This window comes from Leucopleurus acutus (genome assembly GCF_964270905.1).
Source record: "Leucopleurus acutus genome assembly, chromosome: 14".
Classification (NCBI taxonomy): domain Eukaryota; kingdom Metazoa; phylum Chordata; class Mammalia; order Artiodactyla; family Delphinidae; genus Leucopleurus; species Leucopleurus acutus.
The window spans coordinates 47,308,735-47,331,755 of NC_139156.1; the positions used below are offsets into that span (position 1 = coordinate 47,308,735).

At 38.1% G+C, this 23,021-nt stretch overlaps 1 protein-coding gene across 1 annotated transcript in view; it reads left to right on the top strand.

The window, feature by feature from the left end:
• Positions 1–529: 529 nt before the first annotated feature.
• PTPN20 (protein tyrosine phosphatase non-receptor type 20) overlaps positions 530–23,021 on the top strand; it is a gene marked incomplete at both ends in the record, with an annotated part of 28,072 nt that continues 5,580 nt past the window's right edge. Inside the window, 4 exon segments of the mRNA XM_082855175.1 lie at positions 530–659; positions 15,447–15,524; positions 15,527–15,780; positions 19,633–19,848. Coding sequence (XP_082711301.1) covers positions 530–659; positions 15,447–15,524; positions 15,527–15,780; positions 19,633–19,848 — 678 coding nt within the window.

Consider the following 23,021-nt stretch of genomic DNA (forward strand, 5'->3'; position numbering starts at 1 on the left):
CATATTGCAGAGAATGAGTAATAAACCACTGAGCAAAAATGAAATTTCCTAGTGGTAGTATGAATATTGCTTATCTTTATACTCAGAAAAAGCAACAACATTATTCCTTAAAAAAAAACAACTAAACTGAAAATAATTGTTAAAAGGTATAAAACATGTTTAATTAATAATAGTCCAAGAAGCTTATACTAGCAGTTTGGTCGCAGGAAATATAGACTTTACAGGAAGGAACTATTATCCCTGAGGTCCCTTCAGGAAGGGGAGCAAGATTACTCAATATTGAGCGTTTGGGGTTTCTTTCATTCTCTTCTCTCCAGGCCAGTATAGGTCTCCGAGAGTGGGTCGAGATAGAACTTTTAAAAGAATTGGGATCAGTTACGTTCCTGGGAGGTGGGCGTCTGGGGCCTCCGTGTGGCAGTTCAGAGGTGAGAGGAGATGACTTCTGGTTTACAGAGAGAAGAAAAATTACCAAAGCACCTTGGCTTTTTCCGCGGTCCGTCCGGGAGCATACAGTGTCCTTGACCCGCTCATGGTGATGGTGGCTTGCTATCCAGGAAATGGAGCAGGTTATGTGCGACATGTGGACAACCCCAACGGCGACGGCTGCTGCATCCCCTGCATCTACTATCTGAACAAGAACTGGGATGCCCAGCTACATGGTGGGGTCCTGCGGATATTTCCAGAAGAGAAATCGTTCATAGCGTACATGGAGCCCATTTTCGACAGACTGTTGTTCTTCGGGTCAGACCGCAGGAACCCACATGAAGTCCAGCCTTCCTATGCAATCAGATACACCATATGACTGTTTGGTACTTTGATGCTGAAGCAAGGGCAGAAGCCAAAAAGAAATTCAGGAATTTAACTAGGAAAACTGAACCTGCCCTCACTGAGGACTGACCCTGATCTGAAATCCGCTGGCCTCATTCATTTTAGTAACAGTTCCTGAATTCACTTTAAGAGTTGAGATCCAAAGAAGGCCTCTTCTTTAGTGACTCGGTGATGAGAACCCCCCTGCTGCTTGCATCATTCACATCCCTGTCTTGCGTACAGTACTGTGTGTTTTCTTGCCAAGACTGCATCTACCTTCAGACACTTTCTTTACCAGATGAACTCATTTGCTAACTGCAGAAATACCTGCAGACAGCCTAGCTGGCCAGCGGTTTAATTGTCAGATTTGGTAATCCTGGGTATCAAAGCAAGAACCTGGAAGCACGGGCGAGGGACTGAATCTTACTTGCACTTTATGTACACTTCCTGATTTGAAAGGAGGAAGTTTGCAAAGAAGTTAGACGGGTGACAGATGCCACAGAGAGGCATCACTGAAGCCTTAACATCGGGAAACAGAAATCTGTGTCATATGAACAATTTCCAGATGTTCTTAATCCAGGGCTGTTGGGATTTCTGGAGGATTATCTCAACCTAATGACGTGACGTTATTACCTCTAGAAAGGGCTGCTGTCATAGTCATCAATTTCTAAGTATCCTATGGGTGGACACTCCTTTTTCCTGGTCCTGCAAACTGGACTTTCTGCCTCTGCCCCATTTTGCTGAAAATATGACTTTCTCATCAAAGATGACAACACCATTTATTTTCTATTTTCACTTCTGACTTAGAGAACCTAATTCATTAATTGTTCTGGTTGCTTTGTTGAAATGAAATTTGAATTTGAATCAAAGGAGAAAAAAATCTTCCTGGTAGTTTAGAGCCCACAACCTCTGATAATGGTGTCAAAAGACCTGGGTCTACGGATATACAATAAACGTGTGCATCTTGAACAATTTGAGATTGGAGATGGAGTCGGAAATGTGGGCATTCCTATTTTTCAGTTTTTCTTTCTCATGAACTCACCCTTCTTTAACAAAATTAGAAAATCACGAAAACTAGGGAGCTATATTTTAAAAAGGAAATAGAAATAAAACAAAAAATCCTGAAAAGCTGCTTGAGTTCTTCTACATTTTCTGACCCTAGTAACCTCTTTTGAACAGATTTGACTCTTCAGATCCACTGTGGTTGGCAGTGTGGCCAGAATCATGGAATTTGCCAGAACAGAATTTGCCAGGAGCAGAATTTGCTCTGCTCCTACAGTAAGCACAGATTCCACTGCCTCAAGAACTCTGTATTGAGCTCCTGTTTTTATGCAAGTTACTTTTCTTAGTTTTCAATTCCATTTTCATATTTTTAAAATCCCTGTAATTTCTTGCTTGAAAATCCCATGAACATTAAGGGGCCAGAAATATTTTCTTTGGTCACTGACACATACATAGACTTCCAAGAAAGCAGCATATTTTTGTGAGTGTGTCTGGTTTTGGAAAATTTCCAGATAAGACTTGTCTTCATTCTCATGACTGCTCTATTTTTTTTCTGTAGTACTCATCATCTCCTAACTTACTATGTAATTTACTTATTTGTTATGTTCATTGTCTGGTATCCTTTCTCTAGAGTGTAAGCACAATGAAGACAGGGATTTTTGTATGTTTTTAATCAATGGAATGTATTCCCAGCACCTAAAATAGTGCCTGGCACATAGTAAGGGCTCAGTAAATACCTGTTGAATAAACTCACTCTCCTGCCATAAAAAAAAAAAAAAAAAAAGAATTGGAAGGAGGCTCAGCCTAGGAGGTCAGAATTGCCAGGGCAAGGTGCATCTTGCATCTAACAAAGTCGATATGAAGAAATGGTCTTTGCTAGCATGTGCTTTAGTTTTGAGAGAGTTTAAGATAAATTGAAAATAGTACCCCAGCTGAGAATTTGAGAATACGTATAGTATTCATTGGCTCTTCTATGTCCTGAAGAAAAATGTCCTACTTTTGTTGGCTGGGCAAACTAAATACATGTGTTTTCCTCCTCTTATGATCACGTGAGACCACTTGGTGTCATGTTGGAGCTTTTCTCCTCTATCTTTAGTGCTGTGTCCAAAACCAAGTAATTTCTTTTAGGCTTCCCTCTTCTTAGGGTTAATTCCCTGATTTTCTACACTATAGCACCTTCTCCAGGAGTTGGAGGGAAATCTTTATTTTAGGGGTCTGACTTCTGTGTTTTTTTTTTTTTTTTTTTTTTTTTTTGCGGTACGCGGGCCTCTCACTGTTGTGGCCTCTCCCGTTGCAGAGCACAGGCTCTGGACGCACAGGCTCAGCGGCCATGGCTCATGGGCCCAGCCGCTCCGCGGCATGTGGGATCTTCCCGGACCGGGGCACAAACCCGTGTCCCCTGCATCGGCAGGCGGACTCTCAGCCACTGCGCCACCAGGGAAGCCCACTTCTGTGTTCTTGAAATGGTTATGCAGATTGCCTGGTGATGCATACACATTTTTTACAGAATTAACTAATTAGTTAATCCATCAAACACTTCTTGAGTGTGTAAAATATCTAGTCACTGAAGATACAAAAATAATAAAGTTACAGTTCCTGCCCTCAAATGCTCATGGTCCAACCTGGGGAGATGTGTCCAAGAAATCATTATAAGCAGAAATATAGTAGAAGCACAGAATGGGCTTACTTAGCCAAAACATGGAGGGAAGTGGGTAATACAGTAGAAGCTTTCAACTATATTTCCTGAAAAGTTTTCTTTTGCTTTATAAGAAAATGAAGATTCTGTTTTTATTGTATAATTTACTTTTGTAGACTTTATTGACTGCCTAGGCATCAGTACACATTTGTTGGTGGTGAATTCTATAGTCTTACACTATTACTAATTTACTACAGTGGTTGTAACTCAAAAACTGAAATAAATGTTAATTAGCTTAATATTGATATTATTTTGTTTATTTCTTCTATGATATACTATGTCAAATATAAGAGAAGAGAAATTCATCCAGTTTGGTTCTTGTGTTTCTATAGGGTTATCTGAAACTCACTGCACTAACAGACACCAGAAATGGGCCTGTGTTTCTGATCAAAGCTGATTGTTCTGGAAGTACTGCTGACTCTTATGGAAGATTTGAAATTGGTGACCGTTGGTATAGATTGATATGGATTTCAGTCTACTCATCTCTGTGCAAGAGAGATCTTACTAATTTGTGTGTGTGTTGTGGGTATGTGCATTTATATAAAGAGGATAAGATGTTTGGTTGCCATTCACATGTTTATTTGGTGGAATGCAGTGGATAGCATATTTAAACACTGGTATTTAAATAGTAAGAGTATCTCCAATTATCAAGGAGCATCTTAAAATTATCTGACATTTCTGAAGGAAATTCATTTTAACTGTCTTTAATAAAGATTGGATCATTTAATGGGCAGAAGACCTAAATAGACATTTCTCCAAAGAAGACATACAGATGGCCAATAGGCACATGAAGAGATGCTCAACATCACTGATTATTAGAGAAATGCAAATCAAACCACACTGAGGTATCACCACAGGCCGGTCAGAATGGCCATCATTTAAAAGTCTGTGAATAACAAATGCTGGAGAGGGTGTGGAGAAAAGGGAACCCTCCTACACTGTTGGTGGAAACATAAATTGGTGCAGCCACTATGGAAAGCAGTACAGAGGTTGCTTAAAAAACTAAAAATAGAATTGCCATATGATCCAGCATTCCCACTCCTGGCCATATATCTGGAGAAAACTCTAATTTGAAAAGATACATGCACCCCAATGTTCATTGCAGCATTATTTACAATAGCCAAGACACAGAAGCAACCTAAATGTCCATTGACAGACGAATGGATAAAGAAGATGTGGTATATATAAATAATGGAATACTATTCAGCCATAAAAAAGAATGATGTAATACCATTTGCAGCAACATGCATGGACCTAGACATTATCACACTACGTGAAGTAAGTCAGACAGGGAAAGAGAAATATCATATGATATCCCTTATATGTGGAATCTAAAATATGATACAAATGAACTTATTTACAAAACAGAAACAGACTCGCAGACATAGAAAACAAATTTATGGTTACCAAAGGGGAAAGGGGGTGGGAGAGGGATAAATTAGGAGTTTGGGATTAGCAGATACAAACTACTATATATAAAATAGATAAACAACAAGGTCCTACTGTATAGCACAGGAACTATATTCCATATCCTGTAATAAACTGTAATGGAAAAGAATGTGTGTGTGTGTTTGTGTGTGTGTATGTATATATAATTGAACCACTTTGCTGTATACTGGAAACTAACACAACATTGTAAATCAACTATACTTCAATAAAAAATTTTTTTAAAAGATTATATCATTTAAAATATTTTCAGTCATGTATTTGGGAGGTAGAAGCTTGGACATCATTCTTGTTGGTTTTTATTTAACAATAAAGTCTTTGACTTTTCAGTGTTATTTCCAAAATAGCTAGCTATTTTACATTTGGTAGTGTATATATGTCCCTGCCGCTCTCTCACTTTGTCCCAGCTTACCCTTCCCTCTCCCTGTGTCCTCAAGTCCATTCTCTAGTAGGTCTGCATCTTTATTCCTGACTTGCCCCTAGGTTCTTCACGACCTTTTTTTTTTTTTAGATTCCATATATATGTGTTAGCCATTGTATATATGTGCCACATCTTCTTTATCCATTCATCTGTCGATGGACACTTAGGTTGCTTCCATGTCCTGGCTATTGTAAATAGAGCTGCAATGAACGTTGTGGTACATGACTCTTTTTTTTTTTAGTTTGTAGGTTTTATATATTATAGCTAATCTTATCTTTAGTATGTAAGTCAAAGATATTCTGCTAGGCTCTAGATTGTCTTTTTTTTTTGTATTTTTATTGAAATGTTTCTTCTGACTTTGTTTTCAGTTAACTAATATTCTGTTTAGCTGTATGCAGTCTGCTGTTAAATTCACCACTGATGTCTTAGTTGCAGTATTAGTCTTTCTGTTGTGTTCCTTTCAAACCATAGAAGTCTTTCTTCAGTTTCTTTTCTAGATTTTCTTTCGTCTTTTATGCCTTAAACATAGAACATTTAAAGTCTGTATTTGTTAATGCCAGTATCTAGAACTCCTATCTGTCTGTTTCTATTATCTGTTATTTCTCTGGCTTCCGTGTTGAGGATGTATTGGATGGATAGTAAGAGTGAAAATAGCAGGCTTGTTAAGAGGCTGTGGCAGTAATTAAGACACATGGTGACAAATTGGACAATGGTTGTGGCATTAGGAAAGGAGAGTAACATTCAAGAGGTCAAAACAACAAGGTTGCTCTCATAGGTGCGGAAGGGAGGTAGCTCTGCTTCCTAGACAAGGGAGTAATATACGTACATTATTTGGGATTGCCCTATAAAGAAGATTTGTTTCTACTCCCCTACTTATTTATTAATTCAGTCATTTGTTTATATCAGTATGGACTCAGTATATGTATTTTGTACTTTATATTATAATCTAGTTGTTATGTTATTTACTTTCTTCAAATTGTTCTAGTCCGGGTCCTTGGGAACTCTTTCAGGTTGACTCCTGAGTCCCTTTGGCATAACCCATCCTTTTGTTTTTTGAGCACTTTATTGCATTACAAGATACTCCAGGCTTATCTTGCATTTCCTCCTGTCCCAGCCCTAGATGCAGCCATTACTCCTAAGAGCTTAGTTTTCTCTTATTGGATAATAGCATTTAGAAACCAAGATATGGGCACTGGGCATGTTTGTTGCTGATGTAGTATCATTGTTTCTAGGACTTGTATGTAGATGACTAGATTTAGAAGATAGATCAATTAATTTTTCTTCCAACCCTCATTTTAAAGGTGAAGAAACTAATTCCCAGAGAGCTGAAATGATTTGTCTGTGATCATACAGCTATTCAGTCACAGCGGAAAGACCAGGAACCAGGCTCCTATCTCTTAGTATTACTATTTACACTTTGTCCTCATAAACCTTTGCATATGCAGTGCAGAAAAGTTAACTTAGGCTCCTTGGAAAATTTTATCCAGCCTTTTCTTTGACATTACTTTGATTCAGTGAGCACTCTCCAAAAAGACCCGGTATCTTGATAATTTAGAATATTTCTCCTTGTGCCTCTTGACATTGTTAGTCAAATCACATTTCATTCAATCAAAGACATGTTAGGGTCCTAAGTGAGCCTTATTTGAATTACAACTATCTAGAACAGTTTGCTTCTTTGATAAATATAATCAAGTTTATTTGGAAGCATGACTTGAAATATGTCTCAGGTTTAAATTATGCTACGACTTCTCACTGGGTGTTGTCACTTTTTCTTAGTAAATGAATTGTGCGCAAATGGCTTTTTAACATCTTGTTGGAGATGAGAGGGATTGTGTCAGTGTATAAGCATTGCCCCATTTCTTTTCCTCTGTTCCATTTCATTCAGAATCTCCACATTCCTACCGTAATTACCTGAAATTAATTTTTAGAGATTTGCTTTACCAATTAGTGTTGATAAATTATTTTTCAGGACTAGGTAAACTCTGTAGAACTCAATTCATTTAATTTATTGGTCATCCACGCAGTTTAATGAGAAGGAATCTTTGGGAACATTTTCCCTGGATATTTTAAAGTAAAAATTTAAATACACAGAACAACACTAACAAAAGAGAGCTGGTATAGCTATAGAGAGATCAGAAAGAAGAGACTTAAAAGCAAACAGCATTAGGCATTAAGAAGTCACTGTATAATACTGAAAGGTTTAGTTCACAAGGAAGATATAAAATTCTAAAATTATAAGCACCTAATAATAGCTTCAGAATATATAAATCAGAATTACAAATAGTTATTGATAAATTCACTATGATAGTGGGCCATTTTAAAATATCTCCTTTATTAATAGATTATAGAAAATTAGTTAAGAGTATAAAAATTTTTTAAAAAGTCAATTAACAAGCTAGATATAACAAATATATATAGAATTGCATCCAAAAATTAGAGAACACAAATTTTTTTCAAGCATACATGGACCATTTATAAAAATTTGTCAGGTACCAAATCAAAATATATCATAATAAATGTCAAATAATCTTTATAGTACTGCCTGTGTTCTCTGATATAAAGAAATTCAGTTAGAAGTCAACCACAAAAAGATGAAGCATACATTTGAAATCTAAAGACACATACTTCTAACTTATGAGTCAAAGAAGAAGTCATAATAGAAGTTTAAAATTTTAGAATATAATAAAAACAAAATTACTATCTATAAAAACTTGTGGTTTACTCATTATGCAGTAGTTAAGAAGGGAAAGGATTAATAAGTTTCACAAAATAAGGATCATCAAAAGATGCTTCAAAAAAGATGAAAAGACATAACACAGAGTGTGGAAAGACATAACACAGGGTGTGGCTAGAGATGCTGCATGAGAAACAGATGGGAGCTGAGGGTGGGAAATTAGGCAGAGGCCAGACCATGGCAGGCCTCCCAGTCTTTGGGCCTGTTGTTCCTTTTGCTCAGGATGCTTTCCTGTCTCTTTGCCTAGTCCTTCCTTCTGTCTTTAGGTACATGGTGGTTAAGTATCACCATACTCTGTTACTGCATTAACATTTATCACAGCTGTAATTTTTCTACGTGCTTGTGTATTTTCTCTCTCCCCATCAGAATATATATACGCTCCACAAGGGCAGAACACACGCCTCTTATTCAGTGTTTTATCCATGGCACTTAGAACAGTATCTGCATGTACTAGGACCCCCAGAAAAGAACTGTCAAATGAATGGATTAACTGAAGCAGAATTGAGGGCTAAAATATTGGTAACTGAATCTTTATTTTAATGTGATTTTTCCCTTTAATTATATTCAATTTTGTTTACCAGTGGGCCAGGTACTGTATAGGATGGCGCAAAGGCAACAAAGTGGACTAAAGTCCATTGGGCAGAACAAAACCTTGTGGCAGAGACATACCTAGAATTACTGGATTAGATTACAAGCGCTAAAATAAAGATAAATAAAGTGTTAGGAATTTTATTTTTACAATAAACTGTGATAAGCATTCATTATAAGAATCTCTTCTGGGCTATAGTAATAATCTGTTTATCTGTTTTTTGTTTTTTAAGAAAAATAAAGTTTATTTTTATGAACTTTTGGAAAATAACTTGGGTGGTTCAGTAGAAATAATTTATATGTGCATAGTACTCTGCACTCTGTTTTGACAGATTGGAAAATATTTAATAGGGAGATATTCATTTCAAATGATTTTCTAGGAGTAGAAATCACACTAATTGTGGTTTTAATTCTATTATTGAATACCTTATTGCTCTTCTTGAGAAGCTATAGAAATCATTTTCTTTAAACTATATATTCTTAAAATCATAGTCATAATTTTTTCCTTTCTTATGCCTGTAGGTTTTTGAAAATGAAGTTAACTCAGGGGAAGTAAAATTGTTTCTTCAGGATTTTCAACATAGTGATGGTTTTGAGGATCAGTTTAAAAAGGAGACAGAAAGGTATAACTAATATGCTTATTTAGTGAGTTTTTTGCTTATTCATATTCATAGCTAGCCCTCTGAGTGGAGACAGTGAATAATGGCCCTCAAATGTTTGATTAGTTTTAAAAATATAGCTCTTTGTAGTAAGTACAACCTGATTTGTCTAAAAATAGGGCGTATTTATGATCCCATAAATATGGTATTAACACAAGAAAAGATATTGCTAAAGAATTAAATTTCTCTGTCATATCAACAACTACCCAGTTCCAAAGGCTTTGTAAATGTTTTTGGAGCTCTTGGAGGGGGCAGTGTACTTGAGGTAAGGTAAAGCTCAGTACACAACTAAATTTTGAGACATTATATGCTTCCAGAAAGAAAATAATGTACTAGAAATGGAATTATTAGCATGGCGAATACTTGGTACTATAAATGAAAAAAAATGTTAAAAACTGGGAGAAAAGTAAATTTCCATTAGAAAAACAAAAGAAACAGCAGCTTTCATGCTTAAAAAATGTTCAAATTTAGGTGTTACATGCAAAAACATCAAATAAGGAAACAGTTTTTTGAGCCGTATTTTCTTAGAGATTTATAAGTAATGTTAGCTACAGTCACTGGAAGAGCACTGCATAATAATGTGTATAGTATGCAACTTGTATAAACAACTTTCACAAGCGCATTAAATGAACAAATAATATTAATTCAAAAGGTGTTTTGAGATAATATTATATGCTACTAATATATACTAATTAGTAAATACTAATTATATACTAAGCACTGTATACAAATACAAAGTATTAATAGTTCTTGCTCTCTAGTTTATAGTTTAATTGGGGACACAGACATGTAAAAGACAAATTTAAATACAGTGTAGTAAATACTATTATAGAGGCAGAGTCCAAGGATTGTGGGTGCAGAAGACAGGACTATGCAAGGGGGAGAGTTCCCCACCACCTTCTTTGAAGAGAAGATATTTTGGTTGGATTTAGGATTGGATCTTAAATAAATAGAAATTCAGCAGGTGGAAAGGGAGGGAAGAAAGTTTCAAGCTGTGGGGAGAAGTTTGAGCAAAGGTAAGGAGCTGTGAAAATATCTTATTAATGGTCAGGAGTTATAAGGAGTTATAAGCTGTGAAAATATCTTATTAATGGTCAGGAGTTATAAGGAGTTATAAGGAGTTATAAGGAGTTATATAAGGAGTTATAAGGTATGCGTGAATTGGAATGCCTGGAAGCTTGAGAAGATGAGAGACAGAGCAAAAAATATAATGTGGGCCAGAGTGTGAAGGAACTCAATATATGTGAAACCAAGGAGTACACATTTTATTCAGTCTGTTAGAATGAAAATGAGGCACAGATGGAGTCTTTTTTGCATTTTCCTATCTGTCTGTCAATCACCTATCTGGAAGGAGGATTGCTGGTAATGAGGTGAAAGATAGCTGGCAGGAAATGGAGAACAAGTTGATGTTTACAGTAACCCAAGAAAAGGTGGGAAGGTGGGAAGGAGGAAAGAGCAAGAAACCTGAAATTACCCACAGAAACAAAAGGAAAAGGTATTTACTTTGTTAAGGCTGAGGCATAAAGGGCATAAAGGAAATTAATAGAGATAAGGATGAAAAAGTAGGCAGGGGCCAGACTACCAGCATCCTCAATTTATGAGTCCAGTAAGGAGCCCGAGTTTATCCTGACGTTGGTGAACAGGTATAACAATTTCCCTGGATCTAAGCGGTGGGATCTAAGCAGGTGGAGCTGCCTCTCCTCTTTATGGCATTCAAACTCTGCCTTATATTTTTGGTAGGTCTAGTGTGGGAGAGGGTTTCCTGTCCCTTGCTTAGTGGTAGGAGACTCATAATAGTATTGGTATAGGATCCTTGGATCAGGGATGTTTCCGGCCCTCCTCCAGGAGTGGAGGGTTTTTCTTCTGCCCTTTTTCCAACTGTACTGTATTCACCTGTGCACAACAGGGTTTGCTGCTATTCCCCCTGCAGTTGAAGACTTTTGTTCTGTTGGGGAGGTAGATCCAAGTGGGGCTTTTCGACATTTACAGCAGTGGCAGTAGCTTTCCTCCTCTAAGCCTATGCCACTGAGAGAAGGGTTCCTTCCATTTCCTATCCTGTCTCCAGTCCTTCTTATGAGCACTTATGGAGGTCTGTTTAGTCTGTGAGGTGTGCACACTCTCTGTATCTATGGCTTCCTGGGGTTCTGTATGCTCACACTAGGCTGAATTGCTCATTCAGCCTTTAGCAATATATTGGGCTTTTTCTTATCTGAATGCTTTCTGTATCTCGTTCACCCCTCAGCTCCACAAGTGAGCCAGTGTGCCCTACGCACACTGTGACCGCCACAAGTGACCTGTCTCTCCTTAGGAGGCTGTCTTTCCTTAGATTTCAGAATACTTCGTTGGCCTGTAACCACAGCTCTCTGATGGGTTCAAAATTTTTTTTATTTTGTTTTTTTCAACTTTTATATGTTGTTAGTATGTGAGTGATGCTCATACCACCTTTCTACATTTTAGGCAGAAGTGGAATTTTGAATATAAATGTATTTAAAAAATAAAAAACAAGAGCATATTCCTTTGTAAACATGTCTTTTTAATGAATATATATTTACATTTCACTTTTTAAAAGCTAAATAATGTTCCATTGTATGACTACACAGTTATCTGTATAGTCGATCTCTTCTGGTTGGTCACCTAGGGTAGTTCTTTTAAAAACATTATAATGTACAGTGATATGATAAATAGCCATGGAACTCAGTCTCTACTCTTGAGAGCTGTTCCTTTTGAGAAACAGCTTTTGACCAGCTACTGGGCCTTAGTAGAGAATGAACACTTAACCATGAGCCTGAAAGTTGGGCGTGCACAGCAGCATTCCATTATCAAATGGAAGTGGTGTATACAAGGTCGGGCTTGAGCAGGCTCTGAAGGTACAAATAAGTTATATGAAGGGGCTAAAATGCCCATGGTCCCCTCTCCTGCTACATTACCTCCTCTTTCTCAGCCTGTACCTGTGGCTTCATGACGAGTTCCCTATGATCAATTGAGGAAGAGAAAACTGGGACCTGGTTTACAGATGGTTCTGCACCATACACAGGCACCTCCTGGAAGTGGACAGCAGCTGCACTACAGTGCTGTTTTGGGGACATGCCTGAAGGACAGTAGTGAAGGGAGGTCTTCCCCATTGGTAGAACTCTGAGCAGTGCGCTTGGTTGTTCATTTTGCTTGGAAGCAGAAATGGCCAGAGGTACAAATCTTTACTAATTCATGGCCTATAGCCAATTGTTTAGCTGGATGGTCAAGGACTTGGAAGAAACATAACTGGAAAATTGGTCACAAGGAAATCTGGGAGAGAGAAATGTGTATAGATCTCTCTGAAAGGGCCAAAAACATGAATATATTTGTGTCCTTTGTGAATGCTCATCAAAGGGTGATTTAAGAAGAGGTTTTAATAATCAGGTGGATAGGATGACCTATTCTGTAGATACTGGTCAGCCTCTTTCCCAGCCACTCCTGTCATTACCCAGTGGATTTATGAATAAAGTAGACATGCTGGCAGGAATAGAAGCTGTGCGTGGGCTCCTCATCAACGTGGAATTCCACTCACCAAGGCTGACCTTGCTATGGTCACTGCTGAGTGCCCAATCTGCCAGCAGCAGAGACCAACACTGAGGCCCCAATATAGCACCATTTCCCAGGGTGATCAGCCAGCTAGCTACTTGATGGCAGGTTGATTACATTGGACTGCTTCTGTCATAGAAAGAACGGTGCTTTTTTTCATACTAAGATAGACACTAGATACGGATTTGCCTTCCTCGCAACAAGCTTCTAGCAGATCTACCATCTGGACCTGCAGGATGCCTTATCCACCATCATGGTAGTCCACACAGCCTTGCTTCTGATCAAGGAACTCACTTGGAGGCAAATTATTTGTGGCAATGGGCTCATGATCATCTCTTACTGTCTCCTTTTTGAGGAGAACTTTTCTCCTATGACTACTTGAGTTATTTCTTTCTTGCTAAATACAGGCATACCTGGTTTTATAGGCCTACACTTTATTGTACTTTGCAGATACTGTGTTTTTTACAAATTGAAAGTTTGTGGCAACCTTGTGTTGAGCACATTTTTCCAACAGCATTGCCTCACTTCATGTCTCTGTGTCACATTTTGGTAATTTTCGCAATATGTCAAACTTTTTCATTATGATTATGTTTGTTATAGTGATATGATCAGTGATGTTTGATGTTACTGTTGCAAAAAGATTACAACTTGCTGCAGGCTCAGATGATGGTTAGCATTTTTTAATTAAAATATGTATATTGTTTTATAGACATAATGTTATTGCACATTTAGTAGACTACAGTATAGTGTAAGCATAACTTATATGCACTGGGGAACAAAAAAATTCATGTGACTTGCTTATTGCGATAGTACCTTTATTGTGGTGGTCCGGTACCAAACCCACTATATCTCTGAGGTATGCCTGTGTTCCATAGTTTGTTTCTGAAACTCCTTCCTTTTATATATTCCTTTTATATGCTCTGCATCCTTTAGTATTTTAATAATTATTGTCATTTTTTTCACTTTTTTTTTTTTTTGAGTTCTGGGAAAATTCCTTAAGCTGATTTTCTAAATCACTAATTTGTTTTTCTGTTCGCTTCTCATTTTAGGGATTTTAATTGAGTAATTGTGGTTTTTATTTGAAAGCAAGCTTTTATTACTTTAGATTGTTTCATTTTTACATGTTAAATCTCCCTTTTGAAAATAAAAATCTATTTTCTTCTGCAAAATGGTACATATTCACTATAAAAATTTAGATAATAGTCACTGCTAGCATTTTGATGAATACTTGCCAAGTTTTTTAATTATATGTTTATATATGATATATATGTATACATACATATATATGATGAAAGATCTCACTTTAATGTTCTTTTACCTCCTTTATAATTTAATAATATAACAAATTTATGTCAATAAACAGATATACATCATTCTTTTAAATAATAAAATAATGTTTGCTCAAATTTCATTTAAAATACAAATAGGAGTTTTTAAAGTATTCTTCTCTCTTATAGAAAGGAAAACATTTGCTGTGATTTCTCAGAATGATATACTTTTGTGAAGTACTAGATATCTTTATATATCTAGTGATTGTTTTTTCTATTTATTCATATTTACAAGGAGAGATTTATTTTGCTATTTTGGAATTTGAGAAAGGTTCTGTCAGAAATTGTGTAAGCCCTCTTCAGTGATCTTGGTCATAGTGTTTTTGGAAGATAAGTGGGTCACATGACCTTGAGTAATGGAGAGGAACTATTGGTGAGACCACTGCATGGCAGGGAAGGACCCTCCTTTTATTCTGTCTGTGGGAGCAGTGGTGGAACCAGAGCTCCAGATGTCTGTGTAAAGTGAAGAGAGCTCCTGGGCCAGTGGAGTTTATTAGTGAGCCAGGTAGTTGGATTTTCCCCTCTCATATTTGTTATAATAGTCCATGTTGGACGAGTCCCATGTTACTTGGAGCAAATCCCCTTTGTAGCATCCTTTTGCCACAATACCTTTGATTAGCATGCCACTTCACCACATGAAGGCTGGGAATGGACATAAAATATGGCTGCCTTGTGTGGGGGGCATTGGTAGAATTACAGTAATCCTGGGATTTGTATCTGCTCAAGTACCCCAATCTTTTTTTTTTTTTTCTCCCTCCTGGCTCTGCTGCTCTGGGCTTGCAGGTTTTCCGGATTTGTAGGAGAATGTCATTCATTCACTTGCTCCCTCAGAGGCCTCCTCCTTTGCTGTGTTCAGTCACAGGCTAGGAGGTACCTCCCTTGGCCTATTCCTACCTGTGCCATATGTAACAGAAATCTCTCAAAATGTCTGGATACCGATGGCATCCTTCTCTGTTCAGAAACTGATTTTTTAAAAAGCTACCTTAACCTAATTGTATATTTCTTAGGTCATGCCAGTAGATTTTGGGGAGGGAAAAATTTAAATTCATGGACTGAAATAACCCTTTGAAAAGAAATTCCTATGCCACCTTCTCTGTTGGTCAAAGAGATAAATGGATTTACCTGTGTGAAAGGGTTTCATGAAATCTGGGTGTATTGCATCTCCTGCTTTTCCTTTGTCTACCCTATGTTTCTGTGTTTGTAATAGATGATTCAACATGTGTTCCTCTTGGAGAAAACAAGGACTACATCAATGCTAGTTATATTAAAATAGTCAATTCTGGAGAAGTATTATTATTATTGCTACCCAAGGACCACTGCCAACTACCACACATGACTTTTGGCGAATAGTTTTGGAAAATAACTCTAATGTTATTGTCATGATAACCAGAGAGGTAGAAGGTGGAGTTATCAAATGCCACCATTACTGGCCCGTTTCTGTGAAGAAACTTTTGGAACTGAAAAATTGTCATATCTTCCTGGAGAACTACCAGATACTTCAATATTTCATCATTCAAATATTTCAAGTTGTCAAGAAGTCCGTAAGTTAAAAAAAAATCAGTGTTAGATATATATTTCATTATATAAGCACACGTGTCAGGATGAGAAGTTAGGGGTAAGATGGGACATAGCTGGGGATACTTTTTAAAGTAACTTGTTTTTACTTCTCCCTGCTACCAGAAACTAAGACAACACCACCTCTACTTCTGCCTAACCAAACTCTGACTGGAGAGATGAAAAAATTGAAAAGGTGAGTTGGGGCGGTTGAGAGTGAGTGTTGGAAGTTGCCTAATCCTGGGATGTACTTCGGCTGCTTCTGCTGAGAGTGACAGATGTGTATGGAGTCCTTAAGATATCCTGATAATCACTGTGCCAGGCACTGTTACTCCTTACTGAGTAGCAAAGAGTTCAGTGCGCTTACTGGTACCTCCAGTTACTGTGCTCAGTGAATGTGGTAATATTGAGATTTGTGTGGGATGCTTTGGGAGCTCAGAAGGGAAGTACTTAGCTCTCCTTGGGCTTGGAGGGAAGACTTGCTAGAGGAGGTGACATCTGGATTGAGAATAACCCAAATGAGAAAGAATGGAAAGAGGAAATAGATGATCAAGGTATAAAATAGCATGGGATATGTGTAGAGAGATACAAGTAGTTAAGTGTTTCTGGAATGTAAAAGTTCAATGCCAGGGAGTAGTGAGAGGTGAGATGAGGCTATAGAAAATAAGTAGAGAAAGCCAGAACATGAAATGTCTTGGATTTCAGCTAAGGAACATGAACTTCATTATGAAGATAATTGGGAGACATTGAACAATTTTAGTAAGAAGCGTCCATGATCAACTAGGGCAGTTAACAATTAGAAAGCAAAGACTCTGGTGTTTTTCAGATAAAATTGGCAGACTTTATGTGACTTATGACTTATAAGGAGCGATCAAAAATTATGCTGTCAAATGAGATAGCCACATTTGGCTATTTTATATTTAAATTATTTAAACTTACATAAAATAACAAATTCAGTTTCTCATTTATAGTATCCACACTTCTAGTATTTAATCACATGTTACTAGTGGCTACCATATGGGCAGCAAAGATATAGAGCATCTGCATCATTGTAGAAAGTTCTATTGGGAAGTAATGGTCTAGAATAATTCATAGAATAATTCATTTCTTGCTCTAACAGACTCAGAAAACAGAAAAGGAATGATTTATAGGAGAAAGCGATGTTACATTGCTCTAAGTGGATTTGATTAGCAGGTAGGTGATACATGTGTTCTATAGGAGTGAAGGGGATGGGAGTTAAACCAGAAACTTGAAAAGAGTGATGAAATTTGGAGTCATCATCAAAGAAGTTGATTGGAGCACAGGCAATGATCAGGAAAAGGGTTGCTGGAGGTGCTGAGGTTGGAACCCATAATTTGCAATAACAATAAAATATGCAACTATGTGATTAATTTTTTCCTAACCATGGGATTCCTGAACACAGGTTATGAGACTTACCCAGGGAGGGATGTTGCTTAGTGTATGTGGCAGGATTCAAAGGATGAAAGGAGTTGACAGTTTGGTAAGAGAATGATTTAGATAATTAGCCCTGAAGTCTAAATTTAGGGAGATGGATGGAATCGGGCTAGGAGGAAATGGAGGACAACAAGGACAGGAGAGCTCAGTTTAGTCACATTGTTGGAGTTGAAGTGAAGCACAAATGAGGTGGTAGCGTAACAGCTTCTGCTCAGAAAATGATGTTGGAATCTAAGAACTGGAAGATTTTTGATATTGGACATTATAGGTGATGGTGAGTCTAAGGAGTGATCACATTGTGAGGACTAGAAGAAAGAAATGGTCTCCTCTGCAAGAGAGAAATAAAAATGTGAGGTTAGAGTGTCTGTTTGGTTGTTGAGATCCCAAATTTGCCTGGTCAGAATCTGTGGTAGGGTGATAGCGATGAGAAGGTGAAGCTAAGAGGTATGAAACTCAAAAGGAAGAGAGGTTTTTGTACAAAGAGAAGGAATAATGAATTGGAAATAGCATTGGGCAGCTAGCGGTATGCAATCTAATCTCTAGGCTCTGTGGTACCTGGAGTACAGGAAAATAGGCGGCCTTGATTAGAGAGGGCTGCAGAGTGCAGTGCCCATGGGAGGCAAGGCCAGGAAGTGGAAGAAGCATTTAGGGAAGTGATGATGGTTTCCACGAGTTTACTGTGGGATGGGGGCCTGAGTGCAAAGGGAGATGTTGAAGAGCTAGAGAAGTGGGGAGGGAGGGGAAAGCATAGAATTGAAGAGCATGAGGATCGGAGCATAGGGTGGTGACAAAGGAGGCCAAGAAGAGTAATAATGGCTGACATTGATGGAGAGCTTGCTGGCTGTGTGCTAGGCCCTGTGCTTGCTCCGTACACCTGAGGATTTGCCTGATCCTTCACTCTCCTAAGACTTGTTGATTCCCTCCTATTAACCAAGTATTGTGCCAGATGCTGGAGATAGAAAACAGAAACAGCCTCAACTCTTAGAGTGCTTACAGTCTAGTGGGGGAGGAAAACACCAGTTCCAAATAACATGTGATACTTGCTATGGCAGGCGAAGGACAGCATGCTTGGAGAATACAGGCCAGGTGGGAGGCCCAGAGGGATGATCTGTCTGCAAGGTTTCAAATGCTCAGTTCCACCTGTGCACCCTTGACAAGGGCGTCTAGGATGGTGGCCTTTGGGCTGAGGCCCACAAGCCTCAAGACCATGGGGTTGATGTTTGGAGAATCTGCATCATGGCACTGTGTCAGGAAACCAGCGAGGCCCACCTTCGTGCAGGTTCTCAGTGGTCAACAGCGCGTGAAAGGCTTAATCCCTAAGATATGTGATGGAGTGAGAGCCATCCTCAATTCGGCGCCTTCACAAGATTTTCAAGTGTCGTTTTCCTCATCCAATTTCATGTGCCGATGATTCAAAATTGAGGTTTTCTGTTTGGAACTTAGGAAAATTGTATTTCTATTTGGAACGCAGAAAAAAGGTGGTACATTAGGGAGAAGCAGAGGAGCAGTGAGAAACCCTTCCTGAGTTTTTTCACGAGGGTGCCCAGTGAAGTAAAACGAGGGCTCCACATTGGGGAAAGGGTGAACCCTCTGGAAGGGATGATCGGTGAACTCAAAGTGCTTTATCTGTCAAGCCTGAGGACAGTTCCATGGCTCCACTTTCAGGGGATTCAGCACAAGAGCGGGGACCAGAGTCTACTCACATGGTCATTAACTGCCCAATTCTCATCACCGGAGGAGGTGGCCCCCCACCAAATCCCGGTTAAGCAGCTTGACAGCACTTACTGTTTTAATTAAATTTAGTATCATAATATTTAAGCCAAGATAGATTGCTTTTCTATCTTATTCCTAACATGTCAGCTCATCTTTCATCCTAAGTGTTTTGGATTCGTGGTTTGTTTGGACTCTTCTACATTCTCATGGTGCAGAAGAAAGATGGTAGAGTTAGATTTGGGAGGACTGCACTATTGTCCCAGCTCTAAACATATGAGCCTTCTGACCTAGCATACATCTATCAGTCAATCAAATGCTTACTTTTCATCTGTAAACTGAGGATATCACAGTGCTTGCCTCCCCAGGATTGATGTGAGGATTAAATGAGATAATGCGTGTGAAGTCCTTAGCACAGTACCTGGCACAGAGTAAGGGCTAAATTCCTGTCACCTGTTAGTATTTTTATTTTTATTATCCTATTACCATATAGCAATTAGTATTACTATTTCTGGCATATTAGAAATTAAAAGAAGATCTCTACTATAAGACGTTGATAAATCTCTCCTCTCTCTCCGCCTTCCTCTCCCTCCCTCCCTCCTTCTCTCTCTCCCTCTCTCCCACCCTCTCTCTTTCCCTTTCTCCCTCTCTCCCTCCCCACCCCACCCCCACAGACAGGAGCTAGTCACTTTGTAAAACACTTGCAGTTCACCAAGTGGCCAGACCATGGCACTCCTGCCTCAGCAGAAGGTTTTATAAAGTATGTTCGTTATGCGAGGAAGAGCCACCTTACAGGACCCATCATTGTTCACTGCAGTGCTGGCATGGGCCGGACAGGGGTGTTCCTGTGTGTGGATGTTGTGTTCCGTGCCATTGAAAAGAACTTTTCAGTAAGTGTGTGAATTAAGCAGATAAACTGATGCTGTTAGTAAACACTATACTTTTAACAGCCTTCTAATAACTGAAGACTAATATTTGGCCTTCAAGAGCAACCGAGTAAATAGAGAGCCTGTGAGCTTTGGATTCCTGCTTCTCACTTAACTGCTGCAGGTTCTTGGAGGTGGTTGTGAGAATTAAAGTACGCAATGCAAATGAATGGCTTCGGACAGTGTCTGGAGCGTGGTAGGTGCATCGTAAACATGAGTTCATCTTCCTTTTCTTTCCCTCCACCCACACATACAGTTTTTAGAATCTTGTTAGAGAATGTTGATGATGTGTGCCTATTTTTAATGAACAGAAATACACGCATGTGAGCACATTGGGAAAAAAAAGTAGACTTCAGAGTTAATGACAGGTCCCTGGGTTTGACTGCCAGTTTTGCCACACATTTTAGATTTTGGTGACTTTCTGCAAATTGCTCATCTTCTCTGAAACCTAGTCTTCTCATATGTAAAATAAGGCTAATAATATTGTTGGGTTTGAGTCAACCGTTAACAATTCTTTATTTTCCTCCTAAATTTGGAACCAGCTAAGGGATAAACACAAGAATTAGACATAGGGTGATTCTACTACGATCTTTATTACTGATTAATTAGGGAATGTGGCTTTGGATCTGTGCCCCAAAAGGCCTACTTTTACTGAACTGCTTTCCTGTGCTGCAGAAGTGAGGAGGGGAAGACATTAGTTAGCAGGCACTGCGGGGTGGCGGGGGAAAGCGGCTCTCACCATGTCCACAAGGAATATGAAAATCCACACCTCGGTCGTAAGACAACAGGGGCTACGAGGCATTTGTCCTGGTAGGCAAATTTTGCAGAGTTATCTTGTTATCAGAACAAATGTTAAATCTCTGCTCTCTTAGGCTTTATGTAGTTATACCCCAAGAGTGACAAACTCTCCCTTGTGATAGCAAATTGGCTGCATGGGTTCTACAACTCTCCATTCTAAGGTAGTATTACGTCGGGGGTAGAAAAATGTCCTCTCCCAGAAACTCCCTGGAGGACAGAGGGAGTTTATTTTTCTCAGAAGCTTGAGCCAATATCTCCTAGCATTTCATTGTTTCCACTTCAGTTATAGCCCTTTCCCTAAACTGATCACTGTGGGAGATGCTGGTCCATTAAGGTCTGTCAGGACTACTCCAGGCCATACAGCTGAGAATGAGAGAGGAATGGTTTTCCAAAGCAAACTGAGAGTTTTGTTTTGTTTTTTTAAATAAAGAATGAATATAAACTGGGTGGTAAAAAAATGACAAATGTCCCCAAAATGCTGAAAATTTAAGTAGTATGAATCTGATGTTACCTGTTCCTATAATTAGTGTTGTTTTATCCTTTTAACAGAAAACGCATTAGCATAATTTTATTTTATATATTCTTCATCATAATTAATTTGTTTATATTTGTTCTTATTTTATATTCCTTATAGAAACTATAAAAACTATAAATATTGTATTTTGTGATTCTGAGGAGCACTTTTTTTTTCCCCATCATTATACCTTCTTTAAACTCAAAATGTGTTTTATAATAAGTCATCTGTCAGCTTAATTGACAGTGTTTTTCTTAGCATTATGTAAAATAGTGATGTATTTTACAATTAAGGATGCCTAGATTTGATGGAAAATAGTGGTTCAGAAAAAGGAAATGCATCCATTGTTGCCTTATTGGCTTTTCATAGAGCCTTGAGCTGTCAAATGTTCTTACTTATGCCCCTCTCTCCTCTTTTCAGAAATTTTGTCCACCAGAGCTACTTAAAGTGTGGTCTTGGACCACCAACAATCTGTGTTATTTGCAGCAAGATAAGTTTTCTGGAATTGAGAGTAAGCATTTAGAAACTTTCAAAGCAGTTTGATATCTTGCTGTGACATCCAAGAGCATGACAGTGGGTTGGCCTTGGTGAACAGGATGTAGACCAGTTTGTGCGTTGTGGAAATCACACAGAGAGTCTTACATGCTGCAAGCTGTATACCAGCCGTGTGTGGCTAACATTTTAAGATTAGTTTATCAATTATAACTCTAAAGGATATGAAAATCTGAGAATATGTAACCATTTCTTTCTTCTTATTGTTATTTTATAGTCATTTTTATTTTTAAGTAAGCCTGCTTAAAAATCCTTAAAACATTGGGAGAAAACTGGCTCTTCTCTTGCCAGCACTGGTATTGCTCTGTAGTTGAAACATTCTCCATAGAACTTTCCCCTCTAACCATCTTCAACATGCAATAACAGTTGTTAATTATCAGTTACCGTATTATCACATAATGAAGTGAGTAATCCAAAATTTAACACATTAACCTTTACGAAATCAAAAATTCTTACCACATCACTAAACACACTGTCCAGTTCATCTGGCAGGGTTCTTTTTTTTTTTTTTTTTTGGTAGCAAGACTTTCTTGATGAAGCAATGTGTTGGTTTATCTTTTGGGATAAATTCTTTAATCTGTGTAACTACCTCAGACGTGTTTTGTTGTCATTGCAGCTCTACTACCAGAACATAATCCTACACAAAACTTACAAATTACATTTGATGACAGTGTAGTACTTTGCATTTTTATGCAATTTAAGACTAGTTAGTTGTGTTTATCAGTAATCAAACTGAGAAAAGGAAGAATTCTTCCTTCTTATCACATCATTTTCAAATCACACATATACTGAATCACTATGTTAGCAATAGCTGTGTAGACAGTAAGTTGCAATGGTAAATACTTTGCTACTTTTGTTTTGCGAGTTGGTACCACTTCGCATCAGTAGCCAGTCCCTGAATTCGTCAAGCTGTGGCTTCATTAGAAAATGGTACTTTAACTATCTTTTTTTGCCATACCTTCAGCTCAGATTTTCAATAAAGCACCTTCAGTACAGTCTGTCACCATTATCTGGCAATTGTGTAAGGGTTTTTAGTCTTAGCAATTCAAAGTGCTATTTTGTAAGTCTGCAGAATATTAATGTTACATGTGAAATGTTGAACATGAGCTTTTTATTTTAGTATTTTTTAAAATAATTCTTTTGTCTTGGAACTTATTGCTTTTGTTCTGTAAGTGACAAGTACATTTTAATGGTTTCTTTGCTTTGTTAGCCAGTACATCTTTGCAATTAATACAAGTGTGGTTTTGGCAATTCACAATTAATAATGGCTATA